At 43.8% G+C, this 19,863-nt stretch overlaps 2 protein-coding genes across 5 annotated transcripts in view; one reads left to right on the forward strand and one right to left on the reverse strand.

Moving 5' to 3' along the window:
- Nucleotides 1-6,368, forward strand: part of LOC144720331 (serine/threonine-protein phosphatase 6 regulatory subunit 3-like) — a 23,855-nt gene extending 17,487 nt beyond the window's left edge. The window contains 9 exon segments of the mRNA XM_078597021.1: nt 162-295; nt 464-627; nt 1,046-1,245; nt 1,248-1,276; nt 1,396-1,493; nt 1,651-1,999; nt 2,560-2,694; nt 3,311-3,433; nt 3,918-6,368. Of these exon segments, the coding sequence (XP_078453147.1) occupies nt 162-295; nt 464-627; nt 1,046-1,245; nt 1,248-1,276; nt 1,396-1,493; nt 1,651-1,999; nt 2,560-2,694; nt 3,311-3,433; nt 3,918-3,972 (1,287 nt within the window). The 3' untranslated portion in view covers nt 3,973-6,368.
- On the reverse strand, nt 6,094-19,749 carry LOC144720330 (toll-interacting protein B-like). 4 transcript variants are annotated; one of them, XM_078597018.1, is made up of 7 exons: nt 18,786-19,749; nt 12,213-12,341; nt 11,429-11,611; nt 10,381-10,533; nt 9,731-9,794; nt 8,199-8,414; nt 6,094-7,962 (listed from the first exon to the last, which is right to left on the reverse strand). In XM_078597018.1, exons 1-6 carry the CDS (start codon nt 18,819-18,821, stop codon nt 8,200-8,202), a joined length of 780 nt encoding a protein of 259 aa, XP_078453144.1. In that variant the 5' UTR covers nt 18,822-19,749; the 3' UTR covers nt 6,094-7,962; nt 8,199. The 4 variants fall into 4 exon arrangements, with proteins under 4 accessions (XP_078453144.1, XP_078453143.1, XP_078453146.1 ...); XM_078597017.1 differs by having other exon boundaries at nt 8,176-8,414; XM_078597020.1 differs by having other exon boundaries at nt 8,176-8,414; nt 12,213-12,480.
- Nucleotides 19,750-19,863: the final 114 nt, after the last annotated feature.

A 19,863-nucleotide genomic window follows, 5' to 3' on the forward strand; every position in this document is an offset into this window, starting at 1 on the left:
TGGCAGTATGGCTTAAATATTATTTTGGCTTCTAAAATTATCGTTTCATTTTGGGATGAAAACAAATGTACCAGTCGTCGAGCATTGAGCATAATCACATGTACTTTTATTGAAATTTGTGATCATGTATTCAGCTCCTAACATAGACTCTTGTGCTGCAGCCGGTTTTGAACCCATACGGATCAGGCAGTGGTGAATCTCGGCGGCGTTTTGAAGATAGCGGCTCGGATGAAGAGGAAGATATCTGGGAAGATAAGGAGACCTTTTACCAGACTGCAGTTCTGGCCAGACAAAGGTAATTTGAAAACCACGTGCAAACCCTAAAAGTATTTTTGTTCCCTTCAAATGCTCACGACATTCAACCGGGGGGGGGGGGGGGGATTATTCACAGATGTTCAGCTGCAGGAGCTCATTGCCATGCTCCCTTGCCCTGCGTGCGTGACATGTCTGCGTGCGCATCCAGCAGCACGCCGGGTAAGAGTGACGGCGATGGAGAAGAGAGCGAGGGCAGCTCGGAGGAGGAGGAGGGCGACGGAGGATCCGGGGACGTGTTCCACTCACCGGAGAAACCGGCGCCAGCAGCAACAAACTCGTATGAGAAGATGGAAGTTGATCCGGCCGCCACGGGCAAGTTTCGGCGTCCTTACAATAAACGTGTATATATGTTTCGATTTAAAGCTTTCGTGACTGCGGGGATTCATCTTCTTGGTTCTTTCGGTTGGTGGTGGTCATTCAGACGCTGTCTTTCCGACAGACCTGTTCTTCACCTGAGGACGGCTGCTTGCGCTGTGGCCGAAACGTCGTGAGAATTGTATTTATGTTTTATTTTTATTATTTTATTATTTCCCTTCTACGTGACTTTACCGAAAGAACCAAGAAGGTGTATATATGTGTTTATGTAACAAGTGAAAGCTGTTCTCAGCTAAGCAATTGAACATTGTCTTCGAATTGAAACAATGACATTAACTGCCATTTAAAAGTTTCCACCGTTTTATTGGATAAGCAAGTTTCTATTATTTAATTCTCAAAAACATTTGCGCACCAGATGTGGAAGATGTCGCAATGGAGACGGGTGAGACTACCACAACGCCGGTTGCCATGGAAATCAATGACTGCACGTCACAACCTCCGGTTGCCATGGAGATGCAAGAGCCCTCAGCCCCGCTGCCACTCGGAGCCAGCGTCGTGCAGCCCATGGAGGCGGCGAGTGTAGAGCGAAGCAACCCCCCCCAGGGCTGTGCCATCAGACCGCAGCAGCAGCAGCAGCAGCAGCACCGTGAGGGTCAACTCAAAATGCAAACCTTCGTCCGCTTGCAGTCATGTGGTTGCTGCACTTGGGAATGTTTTTGCGGTGCTCAACTGTTGGTGGTGTGCTCTTTCGTGTGTCTGTCTCAGTGCCCAAGTCGAGGATGCCATTCAGTCACCTACGGCAATGGAGACGGGGGCAGAGCCTGAGGAGCACAATGAAAGCCAACCTAATCTACCGGAACCAGGTGATTGCAAAGTGCTTCTTCTTTTAAGATAACCCATGTACTGTAATTCAGTTTCGTTTTATGAATGCTATGCTTTTTACAGCTTGCCTTTGCTTTACACGGAGCTTTTCTAATGCCGCTAATGTGCTCTTGATGGCCAAATGTGTGTTTTTAATAGCAGTACACGCAGGGACGGAGCCTCTGAAGTCTCCCAAAAAACCACAGGACAAAGAGCAGCAGCCTTCCACCCATGCAGACCCTTCCAAAACCACCCTGGTGGCAGACGCCCCCCGTCCGTCACAGCACAAGGCAGACGACCCGGCCAAGGAGGGCGTGTTGCCTACGACCGGCCTAGCATCAGCGAGCGCTGCAGGGACACCCAGCGAGGGGGCGGCGCTGGCGGTCAACCCCGTTGCAGCTGCCTCTACGCCGCAGTGTGCAGAAAACTCACCTGTCAAGACCTTGACTGAAGTTGACCAACAGTCTAGGCTGAGTCCAGCCGTTTCTGCAAACCCCAAGTCTACCAGGTGGGATACACTGTTATCCATGAGGACCTTGCATTGGTTTTTTATTCCGTCACTGCTCAACGTATTTTACTTAATCGCTTTGCAATTAAGTCTTTCGTAGCAGTATGTTCATCCTTAAAAAGTAATACGTAATCCAAATGTTAAAACATTTTTATATGGTGCTGTTTTTGATTCTGGTGGTAATTTATTGCCAATGAACTTGGAGACCTTTTCTCTTTCATTAAATGCGGTGGCAGGGAGAAAATAGTGGTTAGGATCTTTTGGTAAGTGTAAAATTGCCGTTTAAACTTTTTGAAGTACCTTGCTGTAATCCTTTACAAAAGTCCGTTGTTATATTTAATACAATTTGTGTGAAAATACATATTTCATTGCTGTTATTCTTTTCCTTAAATATGCGTATTGCTTCAGACTGATCAGTGTCACCTGTAGCTGGTAGGTTTTTGACATTGCAATCATATTTCTTTGCAAGTGTGATATTTCGGCACTGCACGTCTAATGTTGTGCAATATATCACGCGTTTTGCAATTGAGTCGCTAAATAGTTGTTATTGCTGTTTGCAGTTCTCCATCATCATTGCAAACTCGTCAAGCCAGCTGTCCTGCTGTTACACCTGCTGTGCCTATAACAGCTGATAAATCACCCGCTTTGGAAGGTGGATGTTTGGCCAGCCAGCCTGACATCAGCCTCATCAGCAGGTTTGCAAAGCCTTTATCAAGTTTTGCCACATGCATTTCAACTGAGACACAGCCTAATTAATATCTAAGGCTGTAATGTAATGATTCATAATTTGGTATAGATTCTAAAAGCTCATGACACATGCGTCAAAAGCGTTTACGCAAATTGTGCTAATTTTACATTCCGGCTAATGGTATGAATACAAGTTTACAAAACATTTAGATTTAAAGCTTTCGTGACTGCAGGGATTCATATTCTTGGTTCTTTCGGTAAAGTCACGTAGAAGGGAAAACAATAAAATAATAAAAATATAAAACTATAAAATTCTCACGACGTTTCGACTGCAACACTAGCAATCATCAGGTGTGAAATACACAGCAAGAAAATTTGAAAAAGTGGTGTTTTTTTCTTAACGTCAGCACCAAAAAACATGTTGAAAAGTGGGACAAATCAATTTATTGAATAAAACCACAGTCCTGAATCACATTTAGAATTGCCGAGTGGTTGATGCGTTACATACTAATTCCACTGCACCAAGTAAATGTGATATTTACCCAATGAGTTGTCATTTTTGCATGGAAGTGCTTTGTGTTGTGTGCCGACTGAATGGGTGTGCCTCCTTGTCTCTGGCAGCAGCCCGAAGATGAGTCCGTCCACTTGCACTGAAGCAGAATCTGCGGCCAAAGTGGAAGCCGTTGGTCGATTGCCTGCACTGGCAAATGGGCCAATGCAGGAAGGTTGCTCGGCAACAGAAACAAAGTATGCCCATTCGTGTTGAAACTAAAATTCCTCCCATCAATGATGTGAACTCCCATCACGTAGAAATATCAAAGGCCACATGAAATGTGTAAAATGTAAAGCTCGTGTAATGTATTGTGTAATATACCAGATGCAAATATTTCTTTAGGAAGTCTTCAATAAATCACCATCCTTTACAGATGAAGTTTGCGGTGGTTATTTTATGTCGGTTTTGGTGATGAACTGTTTAGTTCTGTTCTTGTATAGAACGGTCGCTGCAAGTTCAGTGGATTATGCTGACGCTGCTTTGTTCGAGTCCAATTGCAGAACCTCTTGTGCAGGAGATATTTAGCGAAGTTGAGGACTATTTAAATACATGAACTTTATAAAGTGCCCTTTGTTTCACCGACATTTTAATTAATTGGACTTTTAATATTGTGAATGTTATAGAAAAAAAATATATACATATATTGATCATGAGTTTGTGCTTGTGATTTTTTTTTAGGCCACCTGTTCAGCTTCTTACAGTCACTGATGCTACAGTGAATGGCCCATTGTGACCTACGCTCTTGAGTCACAGTTCCTGACCGATGAGTTGAGTTCAGCAGCTGGCGTTGGGCTGCGCGACACCTCAGCCAGGTAGCACACTTATGGCTTGAGTATCTTGTTATAAAAAAAACATTGCCTACAAGAAGGAAAATGTCCTGGTTTTAAAATGCACAATTGCATGAATTATTAAAGTTCGGTGGCGTATTGACGCCAGTGAGTGCAAAAGCGTTGGGGAGGGCTGGAGAGGTATAAGTGTTAGTAAATCGGTGTGCAGATCTTATCGGATCTTCCTTCTGCCCAAATTCTTATGCTGCTATTCGTTGAGGTTCATTTGGAATTACACTGGCAGTATGCTAACAATGTACAAATTGCAATTGTCAAATATAAAGCCTCCGAAAAGCTTCCCTCTTGGCTTCTGGAGCTATTTTTCGACACTTAGCAATATGTAGCAGTGGATGAATTTCTTCATTGTACTTTATTGTAAGTACTGCTTTTTAACAAGCCAATGCAATGTTAAACCTTACTTTGTCAATGATTCAGCGCAGCAGTCCCAAATCGACATTTATCTATACAGCAATGGGTGCATGGTTTATGCGTACAAGATGATCTTCCACTTCAGAAGAGCTTTGAAGATAATTTTCGACAGAGAATGTCTTTTTAAAGACAAAGAGCAATGTAAGTGATAATAGGCCAGTGCAATTAAGGAATTGTTAATTGTAGAATAAACTTTGCATCGTCATCAAAACTTTTGTAGTTAAGGCTACCTCACTATATTTTGGCAGTGTGTGTCACTTAATGAGCTGGGGCACAACACGACACAATGTCCTTGTGACAAGTGACATTTTCTGTTTCTCAGCTGTATCCAGTTCTTGTTTCAACCACTGCTTCGAAAAGCCAAAGCTTAGCAGATTTATTTATTTTATACTTTTTTAAAGGTGGCTTCGGGAGGCTGGAACACTGGGGGATGGAAAGCAGGGGCATACAGGCACGTATGGTGCTCTTCATTACCTTAGTGTTTAGTATCATCACAGAATCTGGGGTGCACAAGGTGATCTCTAAAGCAAAGGCTGTGAATTTGCTTTGCGATGTTACCTATGCTATGTTTTCTGATTACAATCGAGATTTGTTTTCTTATGCCTAAAAAAAAATCAATAACATTTTGTCTTCCATGTAAGTTTGCTAGCTGTGTAACGTGGAAATTCATTTAGTCTGCACACATTGTGTTAAATATGGTGAAACTTTACTTTAAAAAATTATAAAATGCGTCAAGCAGGGTATGCTGCTTCTGAGCAGTGTTTCCTCTTAATAAAATACCATCAATATACTTTGGATGAGAGTAGCTTTGTTTCTATTTTCTCAGAAATATAATGCAATAATATTTGACAAAAAAAATCTTTTGAAAGTGTGAGCAATTTCGTAAACAATGCGTTTTAAGGACTGGTTCGGTTGTATAAAGAGTGGCAGCTGGTGTACAGTGGTATACACTGACCTTGCAGGGGTGTGCATATCAGGTGCGCATTCAAATTGTATATATTGCAGTACTACAAAAATAAACTTGAGATAATCTTGAAAATACCCCTGGAGAAAATATTGCCAAATTGTTCCTGTCTCTTTTTCGCAAGGATATGTAACCCCGTTTGCACTTTTCCTTCCTGGGCTGTACACCAGTGATTGCTTGCGTTTCCCTTTTTGCAAATTAGAGGGACATTAAAAGCTTATATACCAAACACTAAAATGTTTGCATGCAAATATTTTACTTGTTTCCTTTATTGTGATTTAGGCAATTAAGTAGACTTGCCAAACAATGCAGTGTATAATTTGTTTAGAGACATTAGGGATGGGGGGGGGGTTAGTGTATTCAAATAAAAAAAATTCAAAAATAATTACTGCCAATACTCAGGTTGTGGGGAGGGGGGATAATCACCTCTGGAACTGTTTTATTACACTATGGTATTTCTCATTTTTAAAAAAAATTCATGGTCAAGTCAAGCATTATAAAAACAAATGATCTTACACGCATTCTTATTTTTGGTTGTCTGTTGTAGATTTGAAACATAATTAGACTTTTCCCCAGGATTTTTTTAATATAAAGCCACTGATACAAGGACTGGAAAAAAAACATGCAGTTTGGGCAGTGTTTACACCTTTATTACCTGGCACACCCCTCTCATTGGTTACACAGCTGTACAAACATTGTAAATGCTCATCCGCTGTATGTGTGCGCGCCTCAACCAACGCTTTGTATAGTCCACGGATAATTTACAACTTGGTGATAATTTGTGTTATTCAAATTTTAAAGTGTATCTAAAACTTTTGATAAATGTAGTTCTGGCATGTTTTCTGACAAACTAATGTGCAGATGTATTGATCTTTTATTGTGAATAAAGTTTAAAAAAAAATCCTTCAATGTGTTCCAGAATGTAATGCTGATTATTTCCATTCTTATCTCTCGAATATATATTTATCCACTAGGGATGAGAGGCCATTTTAAACAAATGCAGTTACCACGTTTATATTACACTTTGGCAAGCCCATAAGCACAACTGCAGAGACTTGAATTCAATATTGAAATTCAGTTTTATTTTTAAAGACATTGCTTCCCTCTTTATAAAACTGCACCACAAGGGGGGTTAAGTTCCCAACTGCATTGATAACATGGGTGAACACAAAGACCTTTAGGGTCGACCCAATGAGCATATTTCTGTTCATTTGAATGAAGATGTCATTACTTGGAAAACAATACGGTATTCGGTACAAGGAACAACTCATTTCAAATAGTTATTTGCTGTTATTAAAGTGAGATATGATAGTTTTGCTGTCTCTAAAAGAGAGCATTATAAAAACATGTAAACAAGTGGGTTTCCCCAACAGTAAACCAACCAATGAAGACATGCACATTACTGTGCACTCTGAAACTGCTGGCAGTTGGGTTCATATGAGGTTTGTTTCTTAAATGGCTGCTAATTTAACATTTTGTAAAAACAAATGCTTAATAAGAATCCATATACAGTATATATCGTCAAATATTTACAACACTATCTAAGCAAGCTGGTGAAAGTTGGTTGCTTGGCATGTATGAGTTTCACATTATACACTCCAGTCAACAGTGACGAAAAACAGTGATTAACAGGAATGAAGCTATACAATTTTCAAATACTAGTATACAGATGCACCGCTTTTTCAAACCCCTTAATATATTACAATTTCACAGTAGTACTAAAAAAGAATTAGCATTTAGGTATCTTTTTAAGGTAAATACTTTAGTCTGTACTTTAAGCTGGTTTTACCATTACAGGGTATTAAATATTATCCAGAGGCTAATTTAAAACACTGCACGCCCAGGTATCTAGGAAAATACAGAATTGCATGGCAGAACATTCTTGACAAATTGAAAATAGGAATTAGAAATGTGGAATGTACCAACAAATGTTAAACGATATTAATGGCTGCTACTTGATGTGCAAATAGAACTTCATACTCTGTAAAAAAAAATCACTTCAAAGTGTATATTTAAGGGTTAAATGTGCCCTTCAGACATCCATTTGAAAGTATATAACAGTACCGTTGGGTTAAAAATGCCAATACAATTTATCTGCTTACTCGGTGGTGTTTTTGTAGCCATTGAAACCTGTCCTGGGATACAGCCCATATCGTGCCTAACACTAAAAGGTCACATACTGCAAACCATGCACCATACAAGTTCATCCAGTGCTCGTCACATTACCATGAAACCCTCTTGGCTTATTGACAGCTTAAGCAATATACAATCACACCATTCAGGAAAAAATGTGTGAGTGGTGATACTGACGTGTTACACTTTAAGGGAGCAGAGATTAAAAATAACGGCACCTGACACAGGTGCAGAACTCTCCCATGACTCAGTATTTGTTGATATAATTTGACCCAAGGACACAGCACAGACCCCTATCAATATAGAACATGCCGAGAAGCCATTTATGGGATCGGTAAACTCAAGACTTGACAATCTTGGCTTGCGTCCTCTGCAAACAGATACAAACCAAAAACACAAACAAATGGCAAAATCAAAACGGTAACAACCAGCGCTCAAACCAAAGTGCAACAAAGGCTTTGTACAAAAGGGGCAAGCTCCCAAAACCGTGGCCAAATCGCATTTTTTCATACAAGGGACTCCATCAAAGTGGCATCTACAACGCTGGCCCGAGAAGTGCGCACGCCCTTTACGAGAAACGTACCCCGCAAAGCCGAGCTGTCCCACCTCAGTTGCTGATCTGGAGCAGAGCATTGATGGCAGCCTCCCGGTTACCGCTTTGCGCCTCCAGCACAGAGCGCACCAGCTCAGGCTCAAGTCCCGGGAACACCTCGCGCAGCGCTTGCACCTCCGTGTCTGGGGCGGGCGCCGCCTGCGGTGGGGCCGACGGGGGCTGGGCCGCTGCTTCGCCGCCAGGCACCACCACCACCTCGCCAACTGCCACTGCAGGGGTTTGTCCAATCGTGTGAAGATTCCAACCACCGTGTGTCTGTGGCATCTATTTTTTTTTTAATCCTTTATATTAAGTTCACTTGCTTGCTTGCTTGCGCGCTTACGACCGTGCAAATCTTTCGGTCGTTTTTTAACCCACTTCCCGTGATCCAATCGAGCTGACATTTTGCACACAGACTCGTTGTGCGTGACAATTTATTTTCGTGAAAATTTTTTTCCATAACTTTACAATTTTTAGGATTTTTTTAAAATATTTAATTACCAATTGCTTAATGGTGGCAGGCAATCATCTGACCCATAGGTGGCAGCCATCTCAAGCCAGAGGACGAGAGGACTCTAGCCGCTACGCATATAAAGGATTTATAGTGAAAAACTTTGTTTTTACGGGTTAATTTTTTTCGTTTTGATACTGGCACAAATGCTCCCCGTAGATGTAACTGCTCAATGCGAGCTGTTAATATTGTGATGCCTGCATTGCCTTTGTACTGCTCGCCTTTCGGCATTCTCCGGTTTAATACATGGTGAGACAAAGCCTCTAGTGTAGGCCAATCAATTTCAAAGAAAATGTATATTATCAGAGCATGTTTGTCTTCATGTTTTGCCATAAGTATGTGTGGTTAACGCAGACTTGATGCCTTGCAATAGGTATCTGGTGTTTGAACATCTTAACACCTGTTTTATTGCCAGAATGGGTAAAGCATAATCAAATTTTTTCATCATTCCCCCACCGCTCTGCATTTGTTAATTTAATGTGAGAATGTGCCTACTGTCCATGAGCAAACCAATACGCAAACAAGCACAATACTCGTGTGTATTGAGGTCGTATCTTCAATTCCTGCGGAAGCTCCCCAGCACACAGCGAAAAATCGGACGCTATGACGAACAACACGTGCTACAATCCAAAAACACTTCACAGCTATACAGCACAACTGCCGAAACCTACGCAGAAGTACAGTATGCAAGTACAACCATTGTGAAGATATTCACGAAATGCATCGGGTTGCAGGGCATGTAACTATTCTACAGGTCGAATGATTCTTGCATGATTCAATGCACGTGTCATGAGCATACGAGTATATTTTATTCAAATGCTATGTTGCACGCCTAGTCAAACCACCACTGCTAACTTGAAACATATCCACGTTTGATTTTTACACTTGGGAAGTACAGTATGCTAATTTATAAATAGTATGCTTCAGAGTATTTATTTTCTTTACACCAGTCGCTTAAAATGTCCCACTAATAAAATACATCATAACCGTATAAGTGTTTGCGACGATGGATATACAGTTTATCACATGCAGTACCTGGGATGTAGCCAGCAGATTGGTAGTAAGCCTGTAGAGTTTCCTGGGGCTGGGGCTGCACCATCTGGTGTAAGGAAATTTCACACATTAACCATTGCTGTCCTGCTTGAGCAGATAGGGATGCAATTTTCCACAACACTGACCACTTTCCTACCGCGTATTGCAGCAGGGAGGGGGGGGGTGGGAAACCAGAAATGCGGTGGCCTTAAAAACATCAAATCATGCAGCTAGTCATTACGTTCCTTCACGATTGAGAGGTTTGTACAAGTGTGATATAAACACTGTACATGTATTGATCATACATTATCATACATGTACAGTCATTTTGTCAATCCACTGCTGGATGAGGGCCGCCCCACGCCGTGCTGGTCATGGGGGTTATTTGACCGTGCTTCACGCTGGCCAGTGTTGATTTATGAAGGCAGCAAGCATACTAACACAGGACAACAGATTTCACTGCACTGTCCTCTGCTGATCACCATCTATCACCGCAAGGACTGCAAAAACTCGTTTGTGCAAACTCAACCCTGCTTATCTTGCGAGATCGGGCACATCCCTGCCGGCGATTTGGTCATTCGGGGCGTATTTAATAGGGTGCACACGCCGTGTTGATTCCCCACCCAAAATACCGAGAGCAAAGCGCTGCTCACCGTGTATTGTAGGAGCAGGTTAATAGTACCCTCCTTGTCCTCTCCTTGGCGGCCGCTAAGCAGGAACCACTCGTCGGCCGTCTCGCCCCGCTTGACGTGTTCAGCGATGGGGATGTGTGCCCAGGCTATGCGGTCGTCGGTGGAAAAGGCCCTCTGTGTTCACCCCCCACCCCCACAATAGAGGAAACGGCGACATCATTCAGGCCCCCACTCCCGCACACAGTGCACTTTGCGGGGCTGTTGCATTTCACGTGTACTCGTGCACCAGACTCTTACGCAGAATTTCAAATTCCTAGTATTGACCGCAACGCTTTATTGAAACTCTATGAAAAGATGAGAAAAGCGGTTCTAATTACCTGACAAACGAGCCCTCACGTGGATAGTCCTTGTTTCTAAAATAATTATGATTTACATTTGGTAAAAAAAAGATTTCAACATGACAATAGGACCCGAAGCCAGGGGTAGGAAACCTTAAGGGAAACATGGTGATGGACGCTTGTGTTGCGCCAGAAACGTTGTGATTTATTTTATTTTATGCCTACGTGACTTTACCGAAAGAACCAAAGAGTATGGATTACTGCAGTCACGAACGCTTCAAATCAAGATCAGATATGACCTGTGACTTCATTTCATACGGCCTGCAGCCACACGAGATCTACCACTGCAAAACGACTCGCAAACAACATTTATCCGTCACTGTAAGCACGCACCTTTGCCGTATCAATTGGATGTTAAACTAAGTATTTTCGACGTGGCAACTTTAAATGATTTTTTACAACGCTCGATGACCTCTATGACTGCAAATGGCCTCTTTGCAATGACAGAAGTAACGAGTCGTGTGTGAAATGCGTGGGCCCACCCAGAGGTAATTGGAATTCCTATTCGGCCTTCGGTCAGGAAAAGGTTCCCCCCCCCACACACCCAGACACCTCCCCTAAGCAGTGACAGCCACCTTAAATAACCAAAACAGACATTTAAGCAACGCTGCCTTTTGAATACTTCCCGACACACAGAGGCCGCGTGAAGCGAGTTGGTGGCTTTCAAATACCTCGTCGAATATCTCCAGATAGAAGAAGTCAACCCCCGGGGGTATATTGCAGTGGATGGTTTTGTTCCAGCGGGGGTTCTTGGCTCCGTTCTGGGCTGTGGGAGTCTCGCAAACAGCGTAACCCGCCCGGATACGGCAGTACGGGTCCATGCGCGTCACTCCATAGTTCTTCACCAGCCTGGCCTACATACGGACAAGGGGGGGCATGAGACTGCTGCAATAAAACAAGACAAAACAAATTAGGAAAGTCATGCTAACGAATGGATTCTGCAATGCTTTTCAACGTGCGTTTTGTCCTTGGAAGTATTTAATTGGCAGTCCAGAAGCCCGATGGGTAGTTGTCAGTGCAAAAATAAATTTGCATATTTTAAAAGTCCCATTTGCTCTAGGCCAGTTTGCAATGGGGTATAGGTCCTTATCAGCAACACACACAACAGCTTCGTTCATATTGGGTGATATCACATGAGTAAATGGGTCCCTCCCCATCCGCAAATGCAATAAACACTTTCCACCTCATATGGAAAGCATCTAAAAGATAACCACTCCTGTATAGAAACCAGTCTTGAACAAAACTGCTATCATTAGTCCACAGGTCATGCAAACATGCATACGATGAATTTTAAAACACATATTTGTTTTGAACGTACTTTATTACGTCTTCCGATTAGCATGGTTGGCTACGTGCCGTGAGATGGAAGTTCAACATACACACACACAAACCTCGCACCATGTTGTGCAGTGTAATGCAGCGCGATGCAGGAGAGCGCGGCGGCGAGTAACGCACCTGCATCACTGTTATGCTGAGCCGGCCAAGGGGCAGCATGGGGCGGGCGAGCTCGTTGGGCCGGGCGGCTTGCTGCTCAGCCGTGGGGGAAATGCGCAGGAAGTCGTGCGGCAGCTCACCCAGGTATACCTGTCACAGACGCCACCGCCGTCCATGACTTAGAACAGGCTTCTGTCCACTTGTGGCCCGCGGGCCCTAATTGGGTCCATAACAGCTCCCAGAATGACCCCCGCTGAGGAGTGGCAAGAGAAGTCGAGCTACAGCTCGACTAGATGGAAAAGAGATGCGGCTTAGTGTGATATAAAACGACGAACAAGCGACAAAGATAACGGAGCTGTAGACTCGACATTAAGATTAGTGAAATGAAAGGAAGATAAACGAGAGCTGAGAGACCTAAATAAAACAATAAGTGGTGACATACATGCAGGTTATAATATTAAGAAGTTATTTGCCATCATAGCATGACGTCATGTAGCCCGCCAGCACACGCTAATTATATTATTTTGGCCACAAACTGTCGTTAAAGAACCCCTGGCTTACATATTACAGAGCCAGCGAAAGTTGCCAATAAATGACGAGGCACCAGAAAATCGAACATCCCAAGATGTCAGGTGGAAATGAAATCTATAAGTTTGATTGACAAAAGTACAAAATAGCTTACATCACCAGCAGTTGTGCTAAATGTATCACCAATGGCAACTGGAATTAATTTGGTCGTTTCAGGTTGATAATACAACATAGCCTGCAGTTACGAAGAGTGAAATTGAATCTGTCAACCTGGTTGAAGACATTATTACCCTGCCTTGAGAATAAATGTGCACAGATTGGCCAACACAAAATCTAATTAAACTCACAATGGCCCTCGCTCTGGAATAGCCAAACCAGATGTCCACTTTGTAAAAGCATTGACACCTGCAATGTAATACGTTCAAACAATGTATACATGTTTTGCAACAAGACATTCCCAACTGATTTTGAAGGTACAATACTGCAAGTCATCCCAGTGATGTGCTTTGCTTAATAAGCTGAAGCCTGATTATTAGAAAACAAGGATAAGGTCTATTAAAAGCGGACCAAATGCAGTCCCTCATTTCCTATTATTCAACTATTCTTTTTATACAGTCTGGCATTCATCTCCTCCATCCATTAGTGTAGGCCTTCATTCAGTGTGCAGCGAACATCTCCAGCAACACAATACAACTATACAATTGGACACGAATTTCTCAAATGTGCCTTTTCCTTTGCCCAGTAAAAAACAATTTTAAAACCGAGTGTGTGCATTTGGGCCGAGGTTTAATCGGGATTTTTTTTTGCATCTTGGCTGTAGTTAAGAATAAAAGTTCAGAACGTTTGAGTTAATAAATAACTGTGTGGTTCAATGTGCAACTTATTTTCATTGAACCCCTCACAGAAGAATAATGCAAACGTGACTAAAATAACATCTCCAGTCAAAAAATAAATACCCCAAGGCACAAAGAAGGGCTCAGATGTTCATGGTAAACACTACTGCACTGGCTTTGTGCCAAACATTTGCACACCTTCATTCCATTCAAGTGCCTCGTTGAGCCTCACAGATTCCTAATACTAAACCCAACAAAATCCTACAGATGCCCTAAGTTGGGCTGTTCGTACAGCTGGCATTTCCACCTTAGTTGGGCTTATTTACCCAAATGCTCCCAGATCATTTCAATCACATTAAAAGGTAATAATGGTGTAGTCATCATATACTTCCTCACACCGCTGCTGGTGGAAAAGCCTCCACTAGAGGGAGCTTTAGAGAGCTCCACTGGAGGGTAATTTGGCCTACTCCACTAGGCTGGCAAGATGCCTTGGAAGAGGTGGGAGTATCCATACTTCACCCCGCCAGACGCGACCTGCCGAGAGACTGTGGTGTAGCCATACTGCTGGGTGGATGGAAGCGAGGGGATTTAGAAAATAAAATAATTTATTTGGCTGCTGCACCGGGAGATCGAACCGGAAACCGCTGTATTTTAAACTCCAAGGTGCTGACAATTGCACCATGGCAGCATCTTTCAACTAGATTATAATAAACAAATCCACAGCTTAGATAAGTTCTTCAATACAAACTAATGTTTTTATATAGAGTAAATTGCATCTCAAAACACTTAGCATTTCGACCCAGCACACAAACATCTTAAAATCTAAAATATGAGCATTATAAAAAAAATCGACAAGAACACCACAGATAGACAAAACAAAATATGACCAGGAGCACGGAGGAGAACAAATCATGGCCCAAGTGGGGCTTCGTGAATCACTCGAGCTCGCGATACTGCAGTGGTGCACAAGCACAAATAACAACAAATATCCTCACGATTTAAAGCTTTTGTGACTGCAGGGATTCATCTTCTTGGTTCTTTCGGTAAAGTCACGTAGAATGGAAGCGGCTGCTTCACCTGATGACGGCTGCTTGCGTTGTGGCCGAAACGTCGTGAGAATTATATTATTATGTTTTATTTTATTATTTTTATTATTTCCATTCTACGTGACTTTACCGAAAGAACCAAGAAGAGAAATATCCTCACATTCATCAATAATTCTACCTTTAACATTTTTTTTATAGAATGGGCAATGCCCTTTCTTCAAAGCACACAGAAAGGCCAGAGAGGTAGAGTGAGGTAGAGGGACTACCTCTCTTGTTCTGTGAAGGGCCACTGCCCGAAACGTAGCCTATTAGATACAACTTTATTAATACAATACTATACGGTGACCAGGTAAAACAGGGTAACGGCCAATTCAAACATGACAATTCCACAAAGTAGATGGAGAAAATACATGGGAAGGTCATGTTTGGAGATGCAAACCTGCTTACAGATGTACTGTAAATACAGGCAAATATTGTCGAAGGTTAAAAAAAAGTGTCCTCTGGTCAAATAAAATGTTTTTGCCTTGTTGGCTCCCTGTCACCTCAAGTGTGCCAAAATTTAAGTGGAAGAATGATGCACGCTTCAATACAGTACATAGTGGGCAGTGTATACTGCCTATGACTAGATCAACTGGAACGTGTACATAGTGGGCAGTGTGTACTGCCTATGACTAGATCGACCAGAACGTGCCCGAATTTGTCAATCTCTGAAAGCTAAGCAGAGTTGATCCTGGACAATGCTTGGATGGGGGGGGGGGTTACATCCACACATCACAGGTGTTACAGGCTGTGGGGTTGCGTGGTGGGCAGCCGAGGACAGTGCAACAAGATCTGTTCAAGTACAGCACAGTGATTCTTCAATGCTCCCACGTCTATCCTTCTCCCGCCATCACAAACCTGCACCGCCCAGCATGGTGAAGTATGGCTTGAATGACACCCCACGACCCCAAACGGCATGGGAAGGCCCTCGTTCGGAAGTGGATTGACATATTACTGGAGCACAGTACTCAATCAAGGAATGGGCCCGCCCTCTTTCCAGCCATGAGCCGCCACAGGTGAAAATTCCACATTTGTACGACGAGGCCAAGCGGCCTCAAAATCACAACCACAGTTCAGTAGTCCGTATAATCCAATATTACAAGAGGATCTTTTTGGGTGTGCATATAATACTTGGCATTCGTTGTATCAATCAGAGGTCGCAACCGGGTACCCGATACCCGTACCCGATACCCGACTACCCGGCCGGGTACGGGTACGGGTACCCGTTTGCGACCCTGGTGCGGCCGGGTACGGGTACGGGTAGACCGTGAGTCACTGGTGAGTAACCGTTTGTCACTCATTTCCCAACGTCGTGTCTCTTCTCACAATTCAAGTTCCTAGAATCAACCCACCCACGCCTGCAACATGGCTTCATCCCAGAGGTCGCAATCAGGTACCCGATACCCGTACCCTACCCGTACCCGGCCGGGTAGGGTACGGGTACGGCCGGGTACGGGTACCCGTTTGCGACCCTGGTGCGGCCGGGTACGGGTAAGGAATCAAAACCCGTTTGCGACCTCTGGTATCAATCCACTTCTGGATGAGGGCCTCCCCACGGCCGTGTGGGTCGTGGTTTTTTTTTTTTCACCATTGGGGAACCGCGGTGGCCAGGAGATGTCATCGCCCTCGCCTGGCACGCATTAGGGCATGAGTTCGATCCCGGACCCTGACGATGGCTGTTGTATATTTGTAATGTGCGTGTTCCCTTTCTCTCCCCCGTGATGGTCGAGGGAGTTTTGTCACCGTGTCCCCCGCGGTTTTGCCCTCTGCATTTAGCCACATTCATTGCAATTATTTGGCTACTATACATTCGCGCACGTGATAAACCACAAAGACGATCCATCATGTGCGGCCAGATCACCTCTGAAAATTAGCTCATAGTTTCAGCGGGGATTTACCTGGTAAAATATAAATATATTTCATACTTCCCCACGGCCGAGTCAGTATTTCCTATCAATGCCCCCTGTGTAGTGCCAACATCCCACCACTAGGCCACACAAATATTCAAGTGTAATAATTTTCGTCAGTTTCCAAACACATTTACATATATACACCCACCCACACAAACAACCGTTTCATATAAGTACATGCAACGTACGTATTACGACATCAGAAAGGTAACTGTGGTCCTGTGGAGAGCACTGTTAACGCGAACACAATGCGTTTTCTAACTGCAGAGCTGAGTGTGTTATCTTCCTGGTATGTGGACTTGTTTCCTCTCCCAAGCCAAACTGTAAATCTAACAACGTGGGCGAGTATGATTCCACACTGATGTTTGGGTCAGATCACGTCATAAGAAAATGTGTGTGTGTCATACAGCCTTCTCCCACTCTACATATTTGGTCAGAAAAATCCACAACGTACGGACCCACAGTATGGGGCATTTTTGGCAGTAACAACAACAAATGTACTATTTTGTAGCTGGATTTGAAGCTTTCGTGACTGCAAGGATTCATATTCTTAGGTTTTGTCGGTAAAGTCACGTAGGTAAAACATTTAAATTAATAAAAGTAAAATAAAATAAAAATCACGACGTTTCGGAGGCAACACAAGCTTCCGTCTTCAGGTGGAACCGTCACAGCCACGACAGCTGTATCAAGTAATTTACGGTTCCACCTGAAGACGGAAACTTGTGCTGCCTCCGAAACGTTGTGATTTTTATTTTATTTTTATTAATTTTAATGTTTTACCTACGTGACTTTACCGAAAAAAACATAAGAATATTTTGTAGCTGCTCACCTCAAGCTGTAATTGCTGTGATAGTAAATTTGTTTTTTGCAACTGTTCGCCATTTGAGAGTAGTTCATGATGAAAACTGCTGTCTCTGCTGTAGGCTCGTCAATTTCTAAGACAATGTCATATATTCATTATCAGGGCATGTTTTGCTTGCATGTCCACCTCAAGTGCGTGCGGTTATTGCAGACTTGATTACTTGCAAGAGGTTTCTATTTGGTGTTTGAACATCTTAACACCTATTTATAGTCTTGGTTCTTTCGGTAAAGTCACGTAGAAGGGAAATAATAAAATAATACGAATATAAACCAATTAAAAATCTTAACACCTGATTTATTTCCAGAAAGGGTAAAGCCTATTATTGTTTTAATATACAGAACTTGTGTGCTGCTGCTGTTAATTCATCTAGCACGTGTTACTAATTGGCTGTCGGGTGGAGGAGGGTGTACGACACACATTCTTACTTCCAAATCAACTGCTCATCACAACTACTCTATTAAGGGAATTGACCAAATCATCCCGATGAAGGAGACGAGCTCCTTGTCATGAAGTATTGCAAGACTTTTGGGCGCAAAATAAATGGTGTAATCTGTCATCGCTTACATTAACTGCGTGATTGTTAAGAGTTTTACAACGTTTCATCCGTATGCTGTAAATGCGCAACCCCGTTCCGGCAATCAATCCACTGCTGGATGAGGGCATAGACATTGGGGAGCCAATGTGCACGGCGTCTGTAAAGATATAAACATGCTAAAAATACGGACGATAATGGAATGGATACCCGCACAAATTAACACGACCACAATCATGATTAACCCCAAATGTTGGCTGTTATCTCTGCCTCCCATGAGCTATATTATTCACATTATACTCACGCTGCACGGTCACAATATAATAATACTGTGGGGCAAGTAGCTTTCACTGGGGTGGGTTTTTTTTGTTTTACACAATTAAAAGACGCAAACGCGAATTAAACGCATTGTTTTGCTCATAAACATCGACGCGGTTATACATTTTAAGCGGCACTGCACATTGGGGCTTTAACATCCCGAGGAGGGGATGAAGGACGCTCTCGTGTCAAGGTGCAAGGTGGTGGAGGTCCTCTTGACAGTCAGCGGATGAGGACTCATCCAGCAGCAAGATCGACCACGGCTGGCAATTAAACATCGGCATGCGAATTTCCGGCCACCGCCACCATACAAACACATGCACACCACTGGCTCAACATTTGCTGTCGTTACTAAAAGAACAGCAATTGCATTACAGAATTAGCAGAGAGCCCACCCCCATCCCACGTTAGTTCTGTGGGTGCTGACGTACCAATAATAACAGCGGTTGACAGATCACGACTTCAGACGACCAATGCTCATGAGATATCGACACATCAACAACAGCAGCAGCAGCATGGCACGTACCTGTCCCCTCGCCGTGGCAAACGATGCCATCGCCATGCCTCCTTGTGTCCAGCTGTGTTGGTGGTGGTGTTGTGTTGTTGTTGGTGGTGTTTGTGGTGGTGTTGTGTTGGTGGTGGTGTTTTGTTGTTGGTGGTGTTGTGTTGTTGGTGGTGTTGTGTTGTTGGTGGTGGTGTGTTGTTGTTGTGTTGTTGGTGGTGTTGTGTTGTTGGTTGATCGCCTTCGCCGGTATCCAACTCAGGCCCCCCTCTCTCTGCGGTCTCCTGCTGCAAATTCTCCCCCTCGCTCGCGATAATCTCCTTCTCGGTCCTAATCTCTTTGTCTGCAGCCACCTCCACCCCTACCCACCCCACCCACCCGATGTAAAAAATCTCCCTTCTCGTCGTCCTTTATCTAAAACTCTCACGACCACCGCGGTTGCGAAGTGGCCCAAAGCCCCCAACACAAACAACCGCGTGGAGAGCGGCGACACCGCGAAATGCGTCGCAAATGGCACCGCCCGTAAAATATTCAAAATGCACGACGGATGAAGACGGAGAGAGAGGAGGAGGTTTGCTGGGAAGCCAACACGTCTGTCTGCTGGAATAATAGCTGCTGCTTGGCTGATGGTTGGTTGGTTTGGTGATGATGGTGGTGGTGGTGTAGAATGTTGAGCCTCCCTGTTGTTGTTGCTGCTGCTGCCCGCCTCTACGGATGCGATGTCGCAGCAATGTTCCAACTGCGTGCTGTTTGTGTGCGCTGTGTTGTAGCTTGCTGCTGTCGTTGTTGCTTTGTGTGTGTGTGTGGGTAGCAGTGTGTGTGGGTGGTGTGATCACTGCTGCAGTGTGCGCCGACTGTGAACGTGTGGCGCGCCTGTGCGCGAGTTAACACTGCGTGCGAAATGCCTTCTCGCCGCTGCTGCTGCTGCTATTCAACAACAACACGAGTCTGGCTGTGTGTGTGTGTGTTCCTCTTCCTTTCGCCGTCCCTTCTCTCCAACCCCGCCCCACCACCACCTCAAGCAGCCACCCCGCCCCACCATCTCTCCACCCACCACCATCTCTCCACCCACGCCACCACCACCATCTCTCCACCCACCCCA

Source organism: Lampetra planeri, chromosome 8 (genome assembly GCF_965212315.1).
Source record: "Lampetra planeri chromosome 8, kcLamPlan1.2.h2, whole genome shotgun sequence".
Lineage (NCBI taxonomy): Eukaryota > Metazoa > Chordata > Hyperoartia > Petromyzontiformes > Petromyzontidae > Lampetra > Lampetra planeri.

Bases quoted from the DNA above. Each gene is read 5' to 3' on its own strand.
- LOC144720330 (XM_078597018.1), bottom strand. From the start codon at position 18,821: ATGGCGATGGCATCGTTTGCCACGGCGAGGGGACAG. The intron at 11,612-12,212 runs GTGCGTTACTCG...GTCCGTATGTAG, and splicing joins TCAGCATAACAGTGATGCAG to GCCAGGCTGGTGAAGAACTA. The intron at 9,795-10,380 runs GTGAGCAGCGCT...TCCTTACACCAG, and splicing joins ACCTGCTCCTACAATACACG to ATGGTGCAGCCCCAGCCCCA.